Genomic DNA, 25,858 nt, shown 5'->3' with positions numbered 1-25,858 from the left:
ACCTCCGGCTCAGATCCCGGGTTTCGTCTCTCCATCATGACCATGTAACATCCACCTCTCCATGTGGATGTTCCTCCACCCGTGAAAGCAGTTTATAACTCTCCATCCATCCATCCATTGATCGAGATAGAAAAATAACCTCAGCTTGTGTTTGACACATTTGTAAGTATTTTTCTGAAATTGTATAATTATTTAAATCCATGCCTCCATCCGTAGGGAAAGGTGGATGTGACCTGGTAGTAAAGTGTAATTAATGGCTTGTTTAGAAACAATAACAGCAGTAAGAGTTGATCTTATTTTATTTAGTTCATTTGAAACAAGCAGAAATAAAAACTTTCAGATTTTACTGGAAAATCCTGTAAAAAGTTTGTATCAAAAATACAGTGAAACACATAAAAAGGTTGAAGTCTTGGCCTGATGTTCAGGAGGAATTCAGCTTTTCTTCAGCCATGTTTTGGGACAGGAGAACTCAGTGATGAAGGAGACAGTGGAGGATCTTTATTTTAACCAGGAAGTGTCTCTGCCCACGTTCAGAGGGAGCATGAAAGCAGCCAATCCGGAGCAGGAAGGAAGTCTGGGAAGAGCTGCTCAGGAAGGAGGATGTACAGTTTGCTTCAGTTTTAACAATCCGAACCCACTCAGTTTACTAGGATTACAAAACCCGGCCGTCTGAAACCTTTATTTTTGAATAAAAACTGAGGTCAGATTTCATGAGCAGCAATAAAAGCCAAACAGGTGGATCAGAAAGAGAAATCCACCAACAGTCCAGTCAGACTGGTTTTCATCGGAGAGTAAAATCAGTTCATTAATAAATCTTAATCTGCTTTTCTGATCCTGTAAAAGAAAAACTGAACCGGTTCAAACCGGATGCCAGGGGAGGTACTTATAAATGATATATTTATGAAGAATATATATCCATTCTGTTCATATATACAAGTATAAATGTAGAAATAATCAGGACACAACAGAACAACCAGTCTAAGGAGAAATGATGTGCAACCAGTTTCTAAAACTGTCCTCTGCCTGCAGGCAGAAGTAAAACCTGAATTCTACATTTTATGAGCTCAGGTGAACATTTAGGACCCTCTGTGTCCGGCTCGGAGGGGGAACAGTGCATTCATCGTAGAACAGTACCACCTGCAACTCCAGCAGCATTAAAGACTTCACACGCCGGACATCAGCCTGGAAAACCTGGAAATCTCTCCATCAACAAGGCGCCTCCTTCCAGAGGTTCTCCAGGCAGCAGAGAGACATCTTTTCTTTTGCTACCAGATCAGGACTGAAACGTGGCTTTGGAAGGCATCAGCAGAAGGTCCAGTAGCTGCAGTACATAGCATTCCCAGTAATCCCAGTCTGATCCGCTCTCCTTCCCAGCTGGAACAAACTGAACCCAACTTTCACCTCATGTCATTGCTACAGAAGCCGGCGAATATCTGGTCCCAGATTCAGGTCAGGCAGTCTGTTTCAGAGGCCACGTCACTCATCAGTCCTCATGGGCTGGACCCTGGTTGGGCTGGATCTTCGGTTGGGCTGGACCCTGGTTGGGCTGGATCTTCGGTTGGGCTGGACCCTGGTTGGGCTGGATCTTCGGTTGGGCTGGACCCTGGTTGGGCTGGATCTTCGGTTGGGCTGGACCCTGGTTGGGCTGGACCCTGGTTGGGCTGGATCTTCGGTTGGGCTGGACCCTGGTTGGGCTGGACCCTGGTTGGGCTGGATCTTCGGTTGTGCCGTTAACAACTAACAGGCTCAGGTTTGTCAAACCGCGGTTTCAGACCATGACATGGAACACAGGCTCCCTGTGAACGGATCAGACATAGCGGTGATGTATCGGCAGGCTGGTTTCGGTCTCAGCAGCAGCTCTGGTCATGGTTCAGGTTTTATGATCTGCAGTGAAGGAAAAACTTAAAGTCCTTTGTGCCGCTTCAGATGTGGATCTCATGGAATCAACATCCGGTTTGTGCTGCTCAGACGGGCATAAAGAGTCGATGCACATGAGGAAAAAAGACTTGGAGCCAACGTTCCTGCAGTGTGAACGCAGACTTAAGGACTTTTAAGAGTTTTTACAGGATCAAAGTGAACCAACCCATCTGGATCATAACGGGCCTGGAGGACCGGTCCACTGATGTTTCTCGTCTACAGCACTTCGGTGAAAACAGTCAACTCTTCTTTAACCAGTTCTATCCATAAAAACTGTTGTGTAAAACTTGTAGGATTCAGCCCTGGAGCAGGATCCAAGAATCCCGATGTTCCCAAACAAGCAGAGAAGTAATCATTCGGTGTTTAGCCGACGGCCAGCTGGACGCAGGAGGAGATTGGGAACATTTTATTGCCTTTCTAGATATTTTCTTCATGCTACAACTGACGGAACTCAAACTGCTCCCATTTTTTCTACATATATTTAGTTTTATATTAAACCTGAGAAGGAAAATATGCTGGAAAACTCCCACAAAGATCCGGTCTCAGCTCAGTGATACAAACATCTGGTTTCCTTTCTTCATCATGAACCCTGTACATTTCCCAACAAGCGTGACCCCTCCTTCCATCTGGTCCGGTATGAACCCGTTTCCACCAACGGGTCTGGATCAGTACGTATTTTTCCGTTTCCAGAAGATCCGATCAGAGCCGTCCTGTTCCGAGACCCTTCCGTTAGGGTCCCAACCTTTCTGATTCGACTCTGAAGGGTGGAGCCTGACATGCTGCGCCCTCTAATTGGTGGAAAGAATCGTAACTTCAGTCGGACCTGCTGGTGGAAACGGGTCACGGTGGCGGAGATCAGGGTCTGAACTGGTGGGACGTGCATGTGCATTCAAACCTAATTCCATTTTTCTGGATTTCAGTGCAGCATGAAACAAAATTCTGCATCTTTTGACGCGTTTGTGTCTGGACGCTTCAGGTTGGGGTTAAGAATCAACTCCCCTGCATCAGGATGACGTTCCAGGACCGATTTCAGATCTTGGGGATATTCCTGCTTCCTGTGACGGCTGATTTAAAGGAACGGGAGACTTGACTAAGACTAGGAGAAGATCAGCAATCATCGCCTGGAGCGGCTCCACCTCACCGGAGAGCATCTCTGTTTTATTTAAGTGTGACTGATGAAATGAGACATCTGTGCTGGTTTAAAGCTGATGCTGCTGTGTGCTACAAGCCTTCAGGTCCACGTTCTTCATGACAGCATTAATAAAAATGTAAATTCTAACATTTACATAACCATCAATGAAGTCTTTCAGTTGCCAACAGGTTTAATTTTCAGTCCTTCTGAGAACGTAAATAGATGAATGTGGTAGGAGTGGATGTGTAAGTAGGCCGTCTATAAAAACAAATGTAAGGAACCACAGAAGAAGATCTCTTTCCACAGGTTGACCTGAGAAGTCGAGGCCTTTAAAAACAAAACGCAGAGCACTTGTGAATCAGAGCTCAAAGCTAACCTGAGCCAACAGGAGAAGGACAAAGTCTGCGTCCTTCTCCAGTCCTCTTCTCAACTACCTCTGGACGCCTCTGGTACTGGTCCAGAATCCAGTCATGAGAGCTGCAGGAAGACAAAGAGCAGTGGGACCAGGAAGAGGACGTTGAAGCCCACTGTCCCGTAAACAATGTAGCGGTAGGGCAGCTCCACCTCCATGTGCTGCCGAGCCTTCCTCACGTCCCCGCCGGGCACCCCGAACACCCGGCACACCAGCGGGATGGTAAGGGCCTTCATAAGGGCCCGCGTGGCCACCAGAACCAGAACCCCCAGGATCTGCCGCAGCATGGCTGTGCCCACCAGGCTGGCGCTGAAGGCAGGCAGAGTCAGGGGCAGCTGGTCTGGCGTCATATCCGGCATCAGCCCCAAGAGGTGGTTGACGTGGGACGCCAGGGCCACGCCGGCTCCGGTGCCCAGGATCTGAGCAGTGTCGCCCCGTGAAGTACTCCAGGTGTCCAGCGTGAAGGAGAAGAGGCCCAGGCCCGCGTGGAGGGATATGATGATGAGCGGAGCGTAGCGGCAAGTCAGGTTGAAGCCGTCAATCAGGTCCAGGACGGGCAGGAAGAAGATGAGGATGAGGACGCTGTAGAGGACGCCGGCGATGACGTCCTGGAGGAGACAGAGACAGAAATGAATCAACAACAACTCCAGAACTCAGTACGGCTCCACGATTCCCACCATCCGGAAACACGGAATCAGACTAAAAATCTATTCGACTCTACTCAATTCGACTCTACTCAATTCGACTCTACTCAATTCTACTCTACTCAATTCTACTCTACACAATTCTATTCTACTCTACTCAATTCTATTCTACTCTACTCTACTCAATTCTATTCTACTCTACTCTACTCAATTCTATTCTACTCAATTCTACTCTACTCTACTCAATTCTACTCTACTCTATTCTACTCTACTCTATTCTACTCTACTCTACTCAATTCTACTCTACTCAATTCTACTCTATTCTACTCTACTCTATTCTATTCTACTCTACTCTATTCTACTCTACTCTATTCTACTCTACTCTATTCTACTCTACTCTACTCAATTCTATTCTACTCAATTCTACTCTACTCTATTCTACTCTACTCTACTCTACTCAATTCTACTCTACTCAATTCTACTCTACTCAATTCTACTCTACTCAATTCTATTCTACTCTACTCAATTCTACTCTACTCTACTCAATTCTACTCTACTCTACTCAATTCTACTCTACTCAATTCTACTCTACTCAATTCTACTCTACTCAATTCTATTCTACTCAATTCTATTCTACTCTACTCAATTCTACTCTACTCAATTCTATTTTACTCTACTCTATTCTACTCTACTCAATTCTATTCTACTCTACTCTATTCTACTCTATTCTATTTTACTCTACTCTATTCTACTCTACTCTATTCTACTCTACTCTATTCTACAGTCATTTAGCAGACGCTTTTCCCCAAAGCGACTTACATCTGATGAGGAAAAGCTGCAGCTGGGTGGGATCAGCTGGAAGACCTGGTCTGGGTGACGTTACCTGAACTTTTGGGGGTCAGGTCTCCCCAGAAGCTCAGCGGTGGCTAAGAGGTCGACAGAAACACGAGCGCTACGTTCTGCATCTCTGGAGAACATGAAAAAGCTGCGTCTGTTTCTGGTGCAGCATCAGCCTCCGTCAGACTCACCCTGGAGGCGGTCCTGGAGAACATCCACCAGAAAAAAACTCTAGTCTATATAAATAAATTAATAAAATGATAATAAAACCCTCTTTTTACATTGGCTGTCCAATAAATGCCTCTAGAGCCAAAAGACATCAGAATTCAGGAAAATATGTGAAAAACTGTGAATTTGGGAAAACAGATTTAATAGGAGCCCTGTCTCGTTGTAACGTCTGACTTTATCCCCAGAGGTGATGGGGATCCTGGCTGAGCAGACTGGTATCCTGTAAAGAGCTGGACAACGTCCACACAGCCAGGAGACCGAAGAAGACCATTCAGCCCACAGTGGCCAGGTTTCTACTACGCTGGTGTGATTCCTTGTGAAGGGAACAGGAAGCTGAGGAGTACAGATCCAGCTCTTATCCAAAGTAACTTAGAGTGGTCAGACAGCAGCGTCGAGGGCCTCAACATCCAGCTGGAAGGTGTTAATATTCGTACAGCGGAATCAAAATCTGGTGTCCTGCATGGGAGACGGATGCTCTGCCAAGTGAGCTTATGGCGTCTGGATACCAGAGTTTTCTACCAGGAAAACAGGAAGCAGAGATAACTGATGGTTTACTTCCTTCATCTACAACATTTAAAACAATGAATCCCAGCGAGAACTCCAGCTGAGCTCATCATGAGGCGCGTTCACGTGGAAAACTCTTCTTCTCTGGGTGTCTAGAGGCTATTTTACAAGGTGGCAGGAGATGGAACAAGATACTGAAGGTGCTTTATTATCAATGAACATCAAGAGAATCTGTAAAACAGGAGTGCCCAAGTCCGGTCCTCGAGAGCAACTATCCTGCAACGTTTAGATGCGTCCCGTCTCTAACACACCTGGATGAAATGAATGTCTCGTTGCCGGCCTCTGCAGAGCTGGATGAGGGAATTCAGTTAAGGGAATAATCTCCCTCTCAGGGCCAATAACGTCCATCTACTTTGCTTGGACAGATTAAAAATCACCGTCTGTTTTCTCAGAAGAAATCAGTGGTGGTTACTGAACACTTTTTATTCAGCAGCCATTTCACTTTGAACAGTCACAATGAAGCAAACAAAAGTCCAGTTACAGAGTAAATACCCCTCTGGCTGCTGAAACACGTGACGGTAGATTTAAACCTGATCTTCCAGTCAATCATTAGCCGTTTCAGCTGAAGAGCTGGCGTCATTCTCCGCTCATGGGTCATCAGCAACGGTCCAGCTGGCCGCCTGCTATCGTCTCAACTTTCTTACTACACTCAGCAGTTAGATAACAAACAGGGAAATCTCTCTGATAACTGGGATCTGTGACTTTATTGCTGCCACTGCAGCTTTTATCAGCTCAGTCTTTAACAACATGGACCACACACACTGAAGGCTTTCTTTCAGCCATCTGTAATTTTCTGCTCCAATGACACAGGAAACTTAAATATGTACAGCTTGGAATAAAAACCTCCAAAACGAGGACTTCTCACAATCCTGAAGAAACAACATGGTGCAGTCAGCTGGGAGACGCCTCGACTGGATGAGTGACAGCTAAATGTTATCAGTGCCACTTCGAAGCATGAATGACCTTGAACTCGAAGCGCTGGGTACGAAGAGCTAATCCATCAAACTTACACAACTGATATGCTGAAGTCTTCCTGTTTATTACTACTTACTTATTTATTAATGAAATTGGACGGTAACTGGATGGAAGTGTCGGGTCTTTACCTGGTTTTAATAGTAGAGTAATATTTGCTAGGTTCATATTTGAAGGTATTTTTTGTTTTTCCCTTATTTCTAATATTATATTGTAGAAAGTGGGTGCCAGCATTGTCCAGAATTCTTTGTAGAATTCGCCTGGATAACCATCTGGACCTGGACCATCTGGACCAGGAACATCTGGACCAGGAACATCTGGTGAATCCAAGGCCGTTTTATTTTCATGTTTTCTGGAAGATTGATGTTAGTAAGAAAGAACCAACATTGTCATCTGTTGTGTTTAGTTGTGATTTAAATAAAGTTTTATAGAATTCTTTGAAAGCGTTATTTATCTTGTCAGGGTCATGGCTCAAGTTTCCTTCTGGATCTCTGACAGGGGAGATGGTTGTTTTCTAGATATAAGGACCATTCTCTTTTAAAGTAGCTGATAAACTCAGGATCTTTAAGTAATGACGTATTAAATCTCCAGTTTCTAGTTGCTGGTTTATTGCTCTTACTTCTCAGAGTGAATGATACTGGTGCGTGATCACTAATGCTAATAGGATGGATTCTGATTTCTGACATGTCATTCATCAGCGAGCTGCTAGTTAAGAAATAATCTAATCTAGAATAGGAATGGTGGACTGAAGAGAAGAAGGTGTATTCTCTTAGTGTGGGATGGTGAGAGCGCCAAGCATCACAGAGACCAAAATCCTTCATGTTTTACAGTTTCTGAGGATTTCCAGACTCGATGAGCTGCTGTGGTACTTTGTTTGTCCAGTATAATGTTAAAATCACCTCCTATAATTAGTGTGTTATCTGAGTGACCATAGAGGTGAAGAGGGAGTGAAAGAAGGAGGATCATCTACATTTGGACCAGATATATTTACAATACATAACTTAACATTTTTAATAGATAATGTAACTATTATAAATCTGCCTTCTGGATCTATGATTGTATTATCTATGTCAAAATTTAACCTTCTATTAATAAGAGTTGCTACTCCTCTCTGCCTAGAATTATAACAAGCTGAATACACGTGTGGAAACTGGGTTGTTGAGAGAAGATCTATTGTTGAGTTTCCTGTAAGAGGACGATGTCTGCCTGCATCTCCTGCAGCCGACTGAAAATATTTAACCTCTTTTCCCTTGTCCCAGCTCCACGCACATTCCCAGTGACAAACCTCAGTATGTTCATGCTCCGAAAACAGAAATGAGGCTACATGCATATTACTCAAAGAATGATTTGCCACAAGATGTATTCGTTAGAAATACGTCTTTAATGAGAGACTAATGATAAATCAGATTCTGTGGATCGCTTCGATTTACTGGCCTTTTGGTTCATTAGAGAACAAAATGTCCCAAAAACATCACAGATCAACATTTTCCACTGTTTTCCCCGTAAATTGCTCCACCAGATGTGAAATATGGAGAATATAATGTCAGTCATGACCCTGGAGGAGAATGTGGTAAAAAGAGCTCTATAAAAGCAAAGAAACGTGTGGAAGTTTTATTACCACATGAAGCTGTGTGTTTACATAAAGATGTGGTAACTTTGGAAAGCAGCCAGTCGTGCTGCAGATGTAAATATTATCAGTGGTACAGATATCTGCTGTTTAAAAGAAAACTGCATTTAAGTGAAAGTACTGCTGTATTTAGTCCAGCAGGTAAGCTCTGCAGGCCTCCTGAGAACCTCTTAGTCATGTTATAGACGTGGACAAAAGTGTTGGTCCCCTTCGGTTAATGAAAGAAAAACTCACAATAGTCACAGAAATAACTTAAATCTGACAAAAGTAATAAATAAAAATTCTATGAAATTTAACCACTGAAAGTCAGACGTTGCTTTTCAACCATGTTTCAACAGAATTATTTAAAAAAATAAACTCATGAAACAGGCCTGGATAAAAATGATGGTTCCCCTAGAAAAGACTGAAGATAACGTGACCAAAGGGACGTGGGTTTGAACATGCACAAATATCTGAAGTGCTCCACTGAATTCTGACAGATGCAGGTGGAAGCATGTGGATGACTGCTCCAGATTAACGGAGATGTAAGGGTAGTGGCATGCAGACAGAAGACAGAAGTACAAGGCCTGAGAGCAGGTAGAAAGCACAAGGTAAAAGCCGGACTCCCCTCATCAGTTATATCCAGCATGGTTTAATTCTGTTCGGTTCACATCTTAGCCACTTTTGTGATTTTTGAGGATGATCCACTCAGATACTGACGAGGTTGATTCAGTGAACAACTAACACACAGCTGTAAAAAAGAAACATGCAACACAAGGATTCATCTGGCAGATTTCCCTTATCCAAGGCTGCTTTTCCCATTTCAAACTATTCAGACCCAAGACTTTGCTTGACGTTTCCCTGCAGCCTGTCCACTGAACCCTGGACTCCTCAGCCTTGATGAAGAGGAGATAAAGTGGAAGTTTGTCTGTGGGCAGTTTTTCAGGGCTGGACAACGACAAGGACATCAAGAAATAGAAAGACATGAAGTTGGTTTCTATGGTTTCAGCGTACATAAACCAGCTAGAACTCCCATCCAGAGCTGGGTCAAAGTAAAAACCAGCCATCCTGGCAATCAAATAGAAACTATTCAATAACGTAAAGCATCATCAGGATCATTACTTATTGATCTTTTCATAATATTTATGTCTTGTTATTATTCTACTAGTGAGGATTTGATGCTAATGTTACACTGGGTAGGAAAGGGATGCTAACATGGCCTGGATGGGTCAGAAACGGTCAGCTTGCAGCTCCGGATCAAAGCTATCCTGCTAGACTTCCATCTTTTAACAGAGACCTGCTCAGCCACAAACTCTCCTTCCTTGCTATCACCCTCGACTTTTTATGTCCTTTTCATTTCAGACCAAACAGCTAAACAATGAACCCAAAGCAAAGTTCTGTAAAGCTGAAAGGAAGAAAACATGAAACACTGCATGTTTTTCTAACATTAACCCACCACAGACACCTTGCAGCCACCAGCAGTGTGAGAACAGCCAGGACGTCATCACTGACATGTAATGAAGGAAATCTGGGATCATACAGTCCTTTTCCAAATCCTGTTTTAATGAAATCCAAGTAGAAGTCAGATTTTTAATGAAAACAGTAACAAGGTAAAACATGTTCAGCAGACAGATAAAAAAGAATATTTATCCTAAAAGTGACTGTTGTTCCAGTTTCTAGCTTCGCGTTCAGCAGACTGGTGCTGAAGCAGCACCGAGCCGGTCCACTTACCAGAACTGAATGCATTCCCATGTAGATCCGGCTGGAACACACCAGCACACACCAGCAGAGAGCCAAGCTGAAGCCCAGGATGTAGGGGTACTGTGGAGGTGACAAGAGACAAGGAGAGCTTAGTGACGGCCGCTTCTCCCCGAGCAGAAGAAACGGCAAAGCATCGCAGAAAATTTCATGTGAAAATCAGCTCATGTTGACTGTTCCTTACCAATAACTCATCAACAACACCGACAGTCTGTTTGGTTCATGGCTTAAAAAGTCCTCAGTAAAATGTCAGAGGACATGATTATCTGCTAATGTCTGCTGGGCTCCAACGACCTTATAAATCTATCTGTCAGGTGCACGAGGCTGCAGCCCAGCCGGAGGAGTCCACTTTACTCCTACATCCCCTTTAATAACCACAGCGTGTTCACATGGAGGCTGAACGAGATTTCATTCATGGGTTAAACCTGAAAGACTGAAGCTGGGTTCACCATGCAGATTTCAGTTCCTCATGCGACTCAGATTATTGGTTCTACTGCGTAAGCTACTAAAAGCTGACCTAAGTTTCACTGTTTATATCTGGGTCATGTGAACATACAACCTAACATGTAATTCGCCACCAAAAGGCCACGTCATGCAGCGAGCAGGAGGAATTCAGGTCCGTCCTTAAGTCTGAGACAGGAACACAGTAAGAAATGAGACAAGGGCTCACACCGCTTTATTTTAAATGGACCTGGCAGCCCGGGCTCCTCTGTGTTTTCAGTAAACGCCTCTAACAGCGTTAAACCCATCGCCTGCATGTCGGCTGATATTTGTCACCTCTACAGTATATTTTAGTCCAGCAGATTCAATATCAGAAAACATGGACAGGAAAAAACAGCCGTCTATTCTTTAGATTATGATCCATTAATGTCCATTACAACGGTTACACGTTAATAATTAACCACCAAACCCACAGCGCAGTTTCAGCTTCATCTCGCCTTCCATGTTAACGTGGTCTGTGTCAAGTTTCAATAAGCTTCACTGAATGGTCTTTAAAACAGGGCAGCAGAGGAGTTTCACATGACGGCCTGAAGTACCAACAGAAAAGCAGATTTCTTTCCAGAGGAAGCCAGACAAGCCAGTATGTACACATGTGTGTGTGTGTGTACACACCGGCTGAGAAGAAACAAAGTGGTGTGAGTTAGGAAATCACACCTGTACAGGTATTTTACAGCTGTTAAAATGTTTACCCTGCTAGCATGACAGCATCATGATTCCCAACTTCTCACCCAACCGAAGTGCTGGGCTTGAACATACATTCAACAGTAGGGCTGCAACGATTACTCGACGTTGTCGACAATAGTCGACAATAAAAATAGTCGACAACGAATTTAGCCGTTGACTATTGTTGGCAAAAAAAAAAAAAACTACAGAGTGAGACATCGTTTTCTAATTCTATCTCTGCTGAGAGTTGCACATGCACAATAAAGTCCGCCAGTGGAAAAATATGGTGTCGGACCAGGGAGGAAAACCATGGTGGAGAACGTTAAAAGTCTGATATAACCTCACGTTAAACTTAAAAAATAAATTAAATACATGTGAGGTTTGTAAAGCGGACCTTGTGTACCACAGAAGTACGTCTGCAATGCTGGAACATTTAAAGAGGAGGCACGTCGGACTTACATAACAACCTCATGCAAGATTTCAAAGCTGAAAGTGAAATAAGATCCATTTAATAATCATGAGATACAGAATCCGATTGGTCGACTAGTCGTTTTAATAGTCGGTGACTAATCGACCATCAGAATAGTCATTAGTTGCAGCCCTATTCAACAGTTCAAATAAAAAGCGTTTTTAGTCCACCAGCTTAGAGTTCTGCTCCACGGCTTTAAGAAGCGTGAAAGTCAGCAGGACCTGAGAGGCTGGACAGGAAAAGGTCGGAGATGCATTTCCGAGGCTCTTCCAGGTGTCAGACACGCTCTGAACTAGTGCACATTTGATGATGAAAACTAGGGCTGAAACTTAAAACTGAATCATTCCATTTCATCCATTACAGTAAATGGTCGATTAAACTTCAACAAGAGAACAAGAAAAAATAAAAAGTCAGGTTTAACGCATCACTTCCCGTCCTAAATAAGAAGCAGCTTGTTTGCTGCTTGTTCATTCATTTTCTATACCGCTTGGTCCACGTCAGGGTCGCGGGGAAGCTGGAGCTTATCCCATCAACTAGCAGGCAAGAGGCCGGCACACCTGGACAGGTGGCCAGTCTACGGGCTGGCTGGCTGGCAGGCTGCGGCCTCTGTGTGGCCCTAAATAAAATGACTCTTTCCTACAGTTATATACAGAAAATACAGTAAATTTTGGTTTACTAACACGACATCAGGACTCTGGACCTTCCACAATGCCTCTAAACACGTGGCTAAATATTTTTTTAAATCTCTTTCTTGTCATTAGGTTGGAAACCAGGGACTTTTTTTTTTTTTTTACTTTACAAATATCTACATCCGTTAGAAGAAAGTCTGTTTATCCTCTTTTTATAAAGGTTTTATGATTTTCTTTATTTTAAAACCTTAAAAATGGAAATAAAAATGTGGTTCTTTAAAAACAACAAACATCCTATGGTGGCTCTTCATTAAAAATATATATTAAGTTTCCTTTTTGCGTCTCTAAAGGAGTTTTATTTATCTGGCTGAGGGAAAAATGTCTCTTTGGATTGGAAAGGCTGCAGACCCCTGCACTAAACACATAAACAGGTTTAGCAGCAGTTTTCTCTTTAAACAGTTAAAATATTTCTTCATATATAAAATCACATATTTACTAACTAAAAGGTAAAAAGTCAGCAGGATGAATTTAAATATATATATATATATATATATATATAGAAAGAGAGAGAGATACATATTTCTTTTTTGCTATGTATTAGGGCTGTCAAATGATTAAAATTTTAATCAAATTAATCCCAGCTTTGAAATGAATTAATCACCATTAGCAACTATGCCTGAAATCTACCTGTTTCTACTGCATCGTATCACCAGAACGAGCCGATGCTACAAATATTTACTGTTAACCGAGCTTCTCTTGGGTAAACGTCAGATGTCCAATGGTCTGTAAATGCAGCATGTTATGTTATGCTGTTATGTGTGTTGTTCTAAAACATCTCTATCATATCAGAATTAAAAGTTTTTAATTAATTATAAAAATAAACCAGCAGATTTGGCGACTGAAGTTAAACAGCCGACATTGATGAAGAAACTCTGAAAAAACTGATGATCTGGATAAAAACAGCTTTTTTCTTTTATCGTTGAAGTGTGTTTGTGCAACAGTGATAAAAGTCTTACAGCAGCTTCACCCAAAGTAACACCTGCTGGTAAAATACACCAGTATCTGCTTGTTTTACTAGTTTTTATTCATTTCTTACATTAGATGGTCACTTTAGCTGTAATAATCAGTTAAATATTTAAAAAAAATCTAGACCTAAAAAAGGTCTCATTTGTGTCCCCCTTTTCCTGGTCAGTGCTCCTGGCCCCCCATCAGAACTTTTCAAGACCCAGACCTGCATAGCTGAAATCTTTTCCACGGCTACTTTCTTAGAGAAGATTATTGTTCACGTACATCCTGCTACGCTTTCAGACCAAGTCTCTAAACTTCTAGTCACCTCTAAACCCACGACCTGTCCTCTTGATCCTGTTCCCTCTGACATCCTGCAGAGCATTTTACCTACAATCAAACCTGCAGTAACTCATTATCACCTCCTCTCTTAAATCCGGTGTCTTTCCCTCTGCCTTTAACCAAGCTCGGGTTCCCCCGCTGCTGAAGAAACCCACACTCAACCTAGCCCAGGTTGGAAACTACCGGCCGGTAGGGCTGGGCAATTAATCGAATTTTAATCGCGATTACGATCTGGGTTTTGAACGATCATAAAAATGAAATGGTCCGATTATTTTTTTGTCCTTCAATTTGTGCTGTTTTCAAATCGAGCGCAGCTGTCATTGCAGCGCTTTGCTGCAGACTCCTCCCACTGCTGCAGACTCCTCCCACAGCCCCGACCGCTTTAGTTTTATTCAGAACGAGTTGCAGACAACAGGACACACGGGAGGCAGCGTCACTCCTTCTCCATCATTTTCTATGTAAACTTGTGCAAGGAAGCGAAAATCGTTGCCCTCCTCCAGCCAAGCGACAGTCGTGCATGTAAAATGTTGCGTTCGTGCACACAGACGTGCACACGGGGGCTTGCGACGCAACACAAAAAAATAGAAAAATGTTCAATTTTTGTGAGTCGCAACTAAATAATCCACCAGCTCCCAGAGTCACAGAGAGACAAACGTTATAAACAAACAGAACTTTTTTCTCAATTATCACAGTGAACAATCCGGGATTTAAGAAACTCATCAACACTTTGGACAAACGGCATCACTGCCATCTCACCACCATGTTAGTGGACTGTCTCTTTCTTCTCTGTATGATGAGTGTAGTGAGGGTGTGTGAAAGACGTGGTTACAGTCCGAGGTTTCGCCACCGCTACGGACCTGTGGTCAAGCCGCACCAGAGCCGTAGAGAAATGTCGCGCTACATTTTATTGACGAGGATTTCAACGTGAAAACGAAATGTCTCCAGACTATTTTTTTCCAGATCACACCAGGCGGAACATAGCTGCTGGTCTGAGACAAACAATAGCTATGGCGACCTGGTGGAAAGAAACTAGTCGGCATTACCACAGTAAACACTTCAAATGTCACCCCCCCCCCCCCAAACCTCTTATCTATAATCCTGTTAAATAATCGAGATCTCAATTTCAATCAAAATAATCGTGATTATCAATTTTCCCATAATCGAGCAGCCCTACCGGCCGGTCTCACTGCTTCCATTCATGTCTAAACTACTAGAGCGTGCCGTCTTCAGTCAGGTCTCACAGTTCCTCCAAGACAACAACCTGTTTGATCCATATCAGTCTGGCTATAGGCAGGGTCACTCTACTGAAACTGCTCTCCTGTCAGTTACTGATTCCCTACGGTTTGCCAGATCCGCTGGTCAATCCTCAGTCCTTATACTGCTGGACCTGTCTGCTGCCTTTGACACGGTCAACCATCAGATACTGTTCTCCACACTCTTGGAGCTTGGCATCTCAGGATCTGTCCTCTCATGGTTTACGTCCTACCTCACAGGGAGATCCTTCAGAGTATCTTGGCGAGGGGGCGTGTCCAGATCACATGGTCTGACAACAGGGGTGCCTCAGGGCTCGGTGCTTGGCCCTCTTCTCTTTTCACTATACACCTCCTCACTCGGTGCATCATTAGCTCTCATGGTTTCTCCTACCACTGCTATGCAGATGACACTCAGCTTTTTCTTTCTTTCCTACCTGACGACACAACGTCTCAATGTGAATATCAGCATGTTGCTGATATCTCCACATAGATGAAGGATCACCACCTTCAGCTAAATCTGTCCAAGACCGAGCTTATTGTCTTTCCAGCCAATCCTTCCTTACCGCCACAGATAAGCGTGCAGCTTGACTCCATCACGCTTGTGCCTACGTCTTCTACCAGGAATCTTGGTGTCATGGTAGACAACCAGCTGACCTTTAAGGACCATGTTGCCTCGGTTTCCCGGTCTTGCCGATTTGCTCTCTACAGCATCAGGAGGATCAGACCCTACCTGACTGAACACACGACCCAGCTCCTGGTCCAGGCTCTGGTCATTTCACGCATTGACTACTGCAACTCCTTACTGGCTGGCCTGCCTGCATGCTCAGTTAAACCTCTGCAGATGATCCAGAACGCAGCAGCACGTCTGGTCTTCAACCAGCCCAAAAGAGCTCGTGTCACTCTGCTGCTAATCGCTCTCCACTGGCTTCCAGTTGCAGCACATCAAATTTAAAGCTCTGCTTCTGGCTGACAAAACAATAACCCAAACGGCTCCGGTCTACCTTCACTCCTTAATCCAGAGCTACACTCCCTCTCCACAGTTACGCTCTGCCAGTGAAAGACGCCTAGTGCTCCCACCACAAGGTGGCGCCACATCAGTAGCTAGACTCTTCTCCTCTGTTGTTCCCCGGTGGTGGAACCATCTACTCCCGGCAGTCTGACTACCACTTAATGACGACGTCCCTACTGGTTGGTTTCTGCTGGTGCTGTTCTTCCTCTCAGATGTAAGTCGCTTTGGAGAAAAGCGTCTGCTACATGACTGCAGAATAACGTCTGCAGTTAGACGTCTTTGTCTTTGAAGGTTTTTCTCATAAATGAGTTTGGAAAACATTTAAATTGGATTAATGAAGCTGATCAGTTGATGTCTTGGTGATGTGTGGTTTACTACAGCCTAATGACCCCTTTACACAGTAACAGCAGCAATAAAGATCAGAATCACAACGATGTTCTCGTAAACTGATCTATCAGGAAATATTGGTATTGGCAGACATCCAAATTTCAGATATTGGAAATGGATCGGAACCTGATAAAAAGAGGATGGTGCATCTCTAGTCTTTTATCATACTAATAAATGTGAGTAAACCTTTTAGTTTTCTGGAGATCAACAGTTTCACTGCTACTGTGTTCAGATTACAATCAGGGCAGAGTACTGGCTGGACCTGCACTGTTTTCTTTTTTTTCTTTTCTACTTTTCCTCAGCAGCAGGGATCATTCCAACACACCAGAGGACAAGGCTTCATCTGGAAAAAAAACTAGATTAAAGTTCCCCTCAAGATGCTCCTGCTTTTGATTATTATTTCTGGACTTCATGTGGACTTGGGATCCTCAAGTTACACATTTTCACAGCAGATGGGTACAATCTGCTTCTTTCCATAAAAATTTGCTTTGCAGCTGTAAGAAATCTACTTTTAAGAAAAAGTAAAAGAGCAACAAACCCGTTTGTGCTTACAGCAGAAGTTGCGGAGTCCCACATTAGGTTCCTGCTAAAGTCTGACACAAAGCCTGTTTACAGATGGTTTTCTGTTCTGGCTCAGCTGGAAAACACGTCACACACACATAACTTACTCCACCTTTTACCTCTCTTGCTCTCTGTCACCTTTTCTCACTCAACCCATCAGCCTCGTTTTGCTCTTCAGTCAGTTTTTCTTCCCTTCTTTCATTTTTCTGTAGAAACCTGCCCTCAGCGACCGTCCCACTGGTTTCTTCATCTACCTTCTGTCCTGTCTCTGGTCTACACCCTCATCTTCTACCAGCATCATCCACTGGGTAACATCTGGATCGTGTTACTGCATGCTAGATGAGGGCGGCGGGACGGGAGGACGACGCGCTCTTACAGCCCGTCCAAATCCAAACATTCCTGCTTTGCTCAGGCAGGTCAGCAGGAAGCTTCACAAAGCAGCAAAAACCAGAGTACAATAGAAGGTAAAGAACCAACCCTTCCTCTTCCTTGTATATTCAAGGCCCTTCCCTGGTGCAGAGGTGGACCTGGACTCTGGTCTACCTTTGAGTCTTGTAATATTCAACCTTTCTTCAAGACAAATAATCACTTTGCAACTGTTTTCACAGGTTTTTGAGACAACTGATGCCCCCGTACAGGGATTTCTCCAGGACCTTTTTAAACTGTGAGGGGGGCTTTTCTCTTTCTTTTGTTAATGCACCACCTCAGACCTTCTGTACCACGGAAGGACGTCTGCAACACTCAAACATCTAAAGAGGAGAAACATCAGACTTACATAACAACCTCATGCAAGATTTCAAAGCTGAAAGTGAAATAAGATCCATATAATAACCGGAAGATACAAAATCTGATTGGTCGACTACTCGTTTGAATAGTCGGTGACTAACTGACCATCAGAATAGTCGTTATCTGCAGCCCTTGTCCTGTATATTGTATATTTGCATGTTACAGCTTAACTTGAGTCTTTGTGTCCGTCATGTGAAATGCTGCTGGAACTGAACCTTCCCCTCTGGGATGAACGAAGGCCTCCATGTTCTGCTGTCGGCCACAGCTTCCTGCTGCTCTGCCTCCTCTTTCTCTCCCCCACTAGTCTTTCTATGGACTTATTTAATGAACAGCTGATGGAGGTGCTGAGAAAGTAGGATTATGTTTACACCAGGTTTGGCATTAAAGACACAGACACTGCCGCGGGCACAACCCCGCCCTGCCACGGACCAAGTTTCACATTGATTGTGAAATAACGGTAGGCAATCATATGATCGTGATTAAAGACCCACTCAGATGAAAATGATGTTTTTCATGTTTCTGACGCTAGAGGACATATCTTGAGAAAACTAAGCTCAAAATTGCATTTCTGAGAATTTCTGTGTTCAAATTGCTGTAAACTGAAGTCAGACCATAAAAGGCAGGCTCAGACAGACTGGCTGTCACGAAGCCCCGCCCCCTCCGCCACCTGCTCAGACTTGGAAGAAAGATCATATTAGCTTTTGTAATCTACCGAAACACTTTGCTGTGAGGGAGCAATGGAAAAAGTTTCTTAGTCACAGCAATTAAACAAACCACACACTGGCTTTCATCAGCCCTTCCCAGAACACTGTTTCACCAGCTGGCAGCAGAACAAAATGTGCGTGTATATATATATATATACATACATACATATATATATATATATATATATATATATATTTATTTATTTATTTAGGGTCAGCTCCTTTCACTTCAACGGAACTTGCAGAGCTGTGTGGTGTTTACTGCTAAAGCTAGTAGCAAAAACATTCATCACTAAACAGGAAGTTTCTCACAGCGACTTCCTCCCCTCCCCTGTGCATCTTTCCTCTTTTTCAGCTCTTAAAGGGGCGACGTTGTTCTTTTAACACAGCGCTGTAAATACCACAGTATCTCTTCACACTGAGACATAACAATCAGGGGTTTCTTTTAATCAGTGGCAGGCCAGATACAGGTGCTGACCACTGCTGTAAAAGGTTGCAGAGAATGAAGGAAATACATCCATTTCACCACCTGCAGGATAACCAGCGGCTTTTTATGCTACAGTAAAGCTAAATGCAAAATAATTGGGATAAATGACGCTAATGGTTATCTAACGAGGCATTAGGATGTTATCCTGTCAGCTACTGTTTTATAATCATGTCTGACTTGGGTTGTGTGATGTGATGCGTTCACTAAACGTTTCGTTATACAGATGAGAACAAGAAACAAATACGTCTTTTGTGACGGATAGTTTTGGTATTCAAACATAATCAATCCGGCAAGAGGTTGTCGGTGTGAAATAGTCAGTCTGTAGAAGAAACATCATCTAATTGCAGATATACATCTTTATTGTAGTTTTATTTCTGTCCCAAACAAACAGCAGCAGCTAAAGGACAGCTGGAAGCCAAAGCTAGCTGCATGTTCTCTTGGTTTCAAAACTCTACTCGGGTTGAATTTTAGAACGTGGTGTACAGAAAGAAGCCTCCCGGGTCCAGGTAGAGGTCCTGTAGCCTTTTAATCTGAGAGAAATCCAGAGTTAATGTATTTATTCTTTACACAGGAGAGGAGATGCAGCTGGACTCAGACTTGTGTTACTTTACTCTTCCTCTGCAGTAGTGTCCCAGACGTAAGCTTCCTCTGAGTCTAACTAAACATAACTGTAACTAAGACCCTCCTGAGATCTCATAGCAACATGGGGTGGACCACACTGGAGCTGGAGATATCCTATCTCCTCTCAAAGGATTTCATAACTTTGGTTTACAGTGTTGTAAAAATATAAAATATTGAGATGGAACGCTGTATCTATGCTTCAAATTGCACAACACAAAGCAAAAGTCTTTTTCCTACAACTGAACACAGATTAATTCCAGTTATGACAGAGTTTATAACTCCTTGTAAACCTGCACCAGGTTGAGATGAAGCTTTAACTTTGCTTACTCCCCCGGTTGGCAGCAACTGGGGACTTTCATCCTTTCCCAGATGGAAACGTATAATGGAGTCTCTGAGTGTGTGTATCCAACACACACCAGGAACACCAGTCAACCGGACAGTCAGCTAATCAAAAATGAGCAGTGGATTGGTGTGTCTACATTCCCAGAGAGCGAGATGAATATTCATGAAGACAAGAAAGCATGGCCTCACTGTGAACGCTTTGTATCTGGTGTGTTTGTGCAGCCCATCATAGAGGAACAGACATGTTTCTGTAGTCTGTTACAGATGACGATGAGCTGGACACAACTAATTTAAACCCATTTCCAGACACATCCTGAAAATTAATAATAAAATTGATAAATTCTTTTGTGCATCAGGGCCGAAGACGCCTTGGCCTGGTGAGTGCAGACCTTCCTGGATCAAGGCCAATCCAACACAGCACCGAGGCCTTGTCACGGAGGAAGGCAGGAGGCTACGAGGTGGGCAGGCAAGGAGCGCTGGAAGCACCTCCAAGGTCCCTACACCTGATGGCACAACCAGGTGCTGGAAAATCCTATGCTGGAGAGCAGACAGATGCACATCAAAGCGTTACCTCCACCATCATCATCATCCCACAGTCACCAGCCAGAGAGCTCATCTGTGGAGGTGGAGAGCAAACCAAACCCAGACTCCGGCCAGCTGGAAGGGGCACGAGTCTGGAGGTTAGTGGAGGATCTAAACCTGAGGCTCGGTTTTCCATCTGGGATTGCCACTACTAACCTCAGACCAGAACTCTTTGGTCCTCCTCGCTTTGCAGGGTCTACGCCACAGAGCTTACTGCGCCCTGGGAGGACGCCGACGCTCCAGTTTGGTCGCTTGCATGGTCACGGTTAAATGATGTCTGTGGTCGAGTGGCAGGTCTGCGTTCAGCCGTCAGCCATTTATTTTTTTATTTTCCGCATTTTTTCTCCCATCGCCAAAGTTTTTTTTACCTTTTTGTCCAGTTTTATTAGATGTTCTTAAGCAGTACTGACTTCAGTCGTCACATCTGGTGGTTTGGGGTGGCATGGCTCAGTGGGTAGAGTGGTCATCCTGAACCCCAAGGGTTGCCGGTTCGATCCCCAGCCGGAGTCCGGGAGCAAGACACCGAACCCCAAATTGCTCCTAATGGGTCACGGTTAGTGCCTTGTAGCTTCCGCCATCAGTGTGAATGAATAATGGACACACAATGTAACGGGAACCCTAACCTGACCTACTTTGTTGGGACCCTTCCTCTGGGGTACCAATCTAACCGACCCAACAGCCACCAGACCATCATTCTGCCGCCACCATGCTGGACAGGACACGGGAAAAAAATGGTGTTAAGAAGCACCACCAAGAAGAAAGAACACAAACCTCCATCCTCCTCCTTAGTTTCTGGTCCTACTGTAAGGACGTTTGCATAGACAGGACACGTTAGTGAAAGTCAACATGGACCGAGTGATAATGTTTTTGTCCAGCCCGTCCACTCTCCATTAACCCCTTAAAAATACACGAATATCAAATATTACTGAATTTTAACGCCACCGATTAACAAACGTGTCTCTGACGTGCTTGGTTTTGTCATGTTTCTACTAAAGTGTGGTTAAAAAATACATTTAAAAAGTACTTCTGAGCTTGGTTGCTGATTCACCATCATCTTGTGCGCAATGAATTCTGGGAGAAAACGCCTCGTATGCAGGGCTGAAGTTTCCAGAGGCGACATGAATGCCAGCAGGTTTACCAGGACGAGCCAGGACCACACAGCCGGTCACCGACGCCGTGACAGTCGTGTGTGGAGCTCATCACACCGACATCATGCCCTCTAGCTACGCTGTCCTCACAGCACCAGACGGTGGAGGTCTCGCCATCCACCTGGTACCTGGTTTCAGACATGATCGGGTTCATGGAGGCTCATCCCTGGCTTCGCTGGGATGAAAGGCGAATTGATAAAATACTTTAGCACTTTTACTGCAGGTCGGTGTCGTGGGAACGGCCCCTAAACAAGAAAAGAAAAATACGTTCCTAAAGTTCTGTTCTAATATTCCTCCTCCTCCTCTTCCTCCTCCTCCCTCTCCTGCTGTTCTGTGACTGGCTGTCGATGATCAGCTGATCGGCTTTTCTCTCTTGTTGCTCTTGTTTATGGTCCATCTGAGAAGGAGGAAGCCAGCGCTCCTGGTTCATCTCATATCAACCCAAAGTATTGTTACTGGACGCGCTAGCTAAAGTAAGCTACATCTATCAGCCTCATGTCAGTCGGACCCACGTCACTATGAGAAGCTGAGGAATGAAACATGCTCATAACTGCAGCCTGCTCCAGTTACATGTTGTTTGTCTTTATTTCCTATAACTTGTCAGTAATAATGAGGTTTGCTAGAGACACAGCTGTAAATCTACCAGATAGATCAGGGTCAGATATCTAGAGGGTGAAACAGCAAAGGAAGCAAGGAGACGTCTTCTCTGAATCACTGCTGCTGTGCAGATGCTGGAGACTCTGATCATTTAGTCCTGAATGTGGTGAGAGACACTATGACCAGGTTCTGAGATACAACCAGAGCAGGACCTTCTCTAACACAGTAGCTGCTGGTGGTAGACAGGGTTTATACTTCAGCTATGCAGGGCCGGGTCTAGAAAAGCTCTGAGGGGGCCCAGGCAGGAGCACTGACCAGGAAAAGGGGGCACACATGAGACCTTTTATTTAAGGTGTTGATTAATCATGATTAATCATGATTAATCCTGATTAATCAGGATTTCTTACTGTATAAACTGTGATTAATATGACAAATTGAATGTTTAATAGTTTAACCTATGCAAGGCCATTCGGTGACAGTAACCACATCATACATCAAAGTCTATAATAAATATAATTTAAATTATGAGTTTAACAGACCTCTTAACAAAATGACACAGGTACAGGATTGGTACTCGTTATCGGCAGATACCGAAACCTCTGGTATCAGAATCAGTATTAACCTGAAAAGAGGGTATGGGAACATCCCTAGTAATTACAGGCCTGAGCGTATTGTTTTGTTGTGTAATCTTAAAACAGATGTATTTTGTTAAGAGTAAACTAGTACACATGAAATAAATCCCTTTGCCCATGAGAACAAGGTCTTCCTACTTGTGAGGGTTTCTGGTTACAGGAGGCTGAGTCACTGCACAGCTGGTGAAAGATGTCCGCCTCACTTCCCTGTACTCGTGACCATTTCTGCTTTTTACAACAGCGCGAGGAGAGGTGGTGCTTACCTCCCAGCGGCCGTAGGTCAGCAGGAACAGGGAGAAGGGGATGGCCGTCCCTGACATGGCGTGTGTGGACGGCATGCTATACTCTGAGTTGTAAAACATCTCCACTTTGACAACAGGTGGAGAAGCGGGCCGGGACCAGCCGATCACGTCCTTGGTGCACTGTCCCAGGTACATGACCCAGACCCACACCATGATCAGCCGCCTGCTCACCCACGCGTCCAGGTTCCACATGATGAAGGGGAAGAAGGTGATGTAGAAAAACTCGTTACCCAACTCGGTTCCGAAAGTGAACAAGTAGAATAAGAACCGGTTCTCGATCACGAACTCCTGTCCAGATTCGCCTGTCAGGGAGTTTTTGCGGATAGGTTTCACCGTGCTGCCCCGGGCTCTGCTGCTGTCCTCCGCTCCCCGTCCCTCTGAATCAGACGACCCCGACCCGGCTACCCCGTGACAGCCCCGAGCTGTGGCTGGATCCACGCCGACGGTTCCGTCCAAACCGACCGTTTCTCCCCCTGCAGTCGCCGCGGACACCGTTGTCCCGTTTTGGGAAGGATTCTCGCTTTCACGCCCGAGAGTCTTCATCACTTTCAGATCCGCTTTCTTCCTCCTAACCCCCGGGGCTGTCTGTATATTCTCCCCTTCCCCGGCTCCCATAGCAGGCGAATGTCCACTCTCCGTCTCCCCGCTGAAGCGATGGCAAGCCCCGTTGTTGCAGGAGTGAGCGCGGTCCGCTGCCCTGCTGCCGGAGCTCCGACTGCCGGCAGACACGCTGCTCGTAAACGTGCCCCGTACCCCGCAGATGCCCTGAAAGCGAGCAACAAGGTGGGGATCCTGAAGATAGCGGAGCTGCTTCTTAATTTCCTCCATGTTGAGCTGGGTTACAGAACGCGGACTTGGCTACTTTCCCGAAGCGGTGGATGCTAGCTCACCGGCTAACGTCTGCGGGCTAGCGCGTGCATCTTCCCAGAGAGGCGTTCAGAGATGAACCCCGGACGTTTCTAGACAGCGACGTGTATTCTTTAAAAACACGAATAAAGTGACCGTTTAAATCGTTATGACTGTACCGAGCCGGGGTCTTGTTGGACAGGTCACGCTCTCACGGACGCAGCTATCAACTGAACCAGCTGACAGGAGCAGTCAGCACGAGCTCTGCCCGTTGCCTTCTGGGTCTGTCGGAAATTTGGAAAATACTCTTCTTCTTTGGTGTTTTTATGGCGGTTGGTAAACCGCTCAGAGGCGCGTCATCGCCACCAATCTACTTGATTGTAGAGCGAAAGATTGAGCAAGGAAAATAGAAATTCTTGTATCTTTCTAACAATAAAACAATCGATCTCATCTTGCATGTCGTTTCTATGTGTGTTAAATTTCCTACAGTAAAACGACCTGAATGCTCCACAGGGGCCCCTGTCCCCGCCGCTCTGCGGTTATTGGGAAGTCCAGCGATATCTTCTCACAAAGATTATGAATTATTCTCTTTTTCCAGCCTTTCATCTTCTCTCCATCAACATGTCTTAGTACACAAGAAAGGCCCAGATGTCTCCGGGTTTAATAACTGCCCCCAAACAACTTATCTTAAGCAACAGCTTTAATAATCACGTTGGTTCTCCTCAAATGTCACATGATTAATTCTTTCTTCTTTTTTGCCAGGAAGGTCAGCAGAGTGCCTGGCTCCACATTAAATATTAATGAAATCAAATTTTGTTGCTGACCTTTGACGACCAAGACTCTCCACCAAAGACTCATTCCCCTAAAGTTTATTATGTGGAAAATAATTCTGTTATTGTGTTTTGTGCTTGTTTGTTCGTTTATTATGGTTGTTGTTTTTGGTAATTATAAATAAATAAAAGTAACATACATTGAATGTTTGGTAGTAATAAAGAGGAGTTCTTAAAGTTAGTTATGGAACAAAAGCTAAAAAAAAAAAAAAAAAAAACTGATGTACAATCATTTTTATAACAGTTTTGTGTGCTAACGTTTTGGCCAGGATGGTCAGCAAATGGTGCAAAATGCATCAATAGACGAGTGAGAAAAAGACACCAGAATTAAAAGAAATGGACTAAAACAAATCATTGTAAAACGTCATCCCACCAGCCACAACACAGACAATGGTCACCAAGAAAAGGAAAGAAAAAGTAGAAAAAAATGGATTAAAATGTCAGAGCTGGGGACATTTTTTTTTTTAACGGCACTGTAGGAGACGGCTGCCTTACCAGTGTCTCTTACGCACCCAAGTGTTTCTTTCTTATACAGCTTATACATCTTCACAGAGACATGGCTCACTGATGCGATACCGGATAGTAACGTGGATCTACCAGCTTTCACTGCTGTGAGAGCTGACAGAGACATGAACGCCTGCGGTAAGAGCAGAAGTGGGGGGCTCATCATATATGTGAACAAACGTTGGTGTTGCCCAGGACATGTCTCAGTGAAAAAGGAATTGTGTTGCCAGGACTTGGAACTGTTTGCCGTTAGTCTGCGGCCATATTACTTCCCGAGGGGGCTTAGTCATGTGATCGTGCTCTGTGTTTACATCCTGCCCAGCGCGGATGCATCAGCTGCCTGTGAGAAGATACACACAGTAACAGCAAGGCTGCAGACAAAGCACCCCGAGGCATTTATGGTCATATCTGGGGATTTTAATCATGCTTCCCTGGACTCTACCTTGGCCTCCTTCTACCAGGCTGTAGACTGTCCCACAAGGAACAACAGAACAATAGACCTGCTGTACTCCAATGTGAAGGATGCCTACAGAGCCACCCCCTTGGAAAGTCTGACCACAACCTGGTTCACCTACAGCCACAGTACAC

General features: G+C 44.4%; 1 protein-coding gene across 2 annotated transcripts; it reads right to left on the bottom strand.

Annotated features, from left to right (window-relative positions):
- Nucleotides 1-281: 281 nt before the first annotated feature.
- sgpp1b (sphingosine-1-phosphate phosphatase 1b) lies at nt 282-24,336 on the bottom strand. 2 transcript variants are annotated; one of them, XR_006008704.1, is made up of 4 exons: nt 23,052-24,336; nt 10,044-10,133; nt 1,701-4,069; nt 282-1,519 (listed from the first exon to the last, which is right to left on the bottom strand). XR_006008704.1 is itself a non-coding variant. In XM_041971938.1 (3 exons), exons 1-3 carry the CDS (start codon nt 23,916-23,918, stop codon nt 3,518-3,520), a joined length of 1,509 nt encoding a protein of 502 aa, XP_041827872.1. In that variant the 5' UTR covers nt 23,919-24,336; the 3' UTR covers nt 282-3,517. The 2 variants fall into 2 exon arrangements, 1 of the variants encoding a protein (XP_041827872.1); XM_041971938.1 differs by having other exon boundaries at nt 282-4,069.
- Between the last annotated feature and the right edge of the window lie 1,522 nt (nt 24,337-25,858).

Source organism: Melanotaenia boesemani, chromosome 20 (assembly GCF_017639745.1).
Source record: "Melanotaenia boesemani isolate fMelBoe1 chromosome 20, fMelBoe1.pri, whole genome shotgun sequence".
NCBI classification, from domain to species: Eukaryota; Metazoa; Chordata; class Actinopteri; order Atheriniformes; family Melanotaeniidae; genus Melanotaenia; species Melanotaenia boesemani.
The sequence above is the reverse complement of the archived record's forward strand: the minus strand, read 5'-3'. Positions and strand labels throughout refer to the sequence as shown.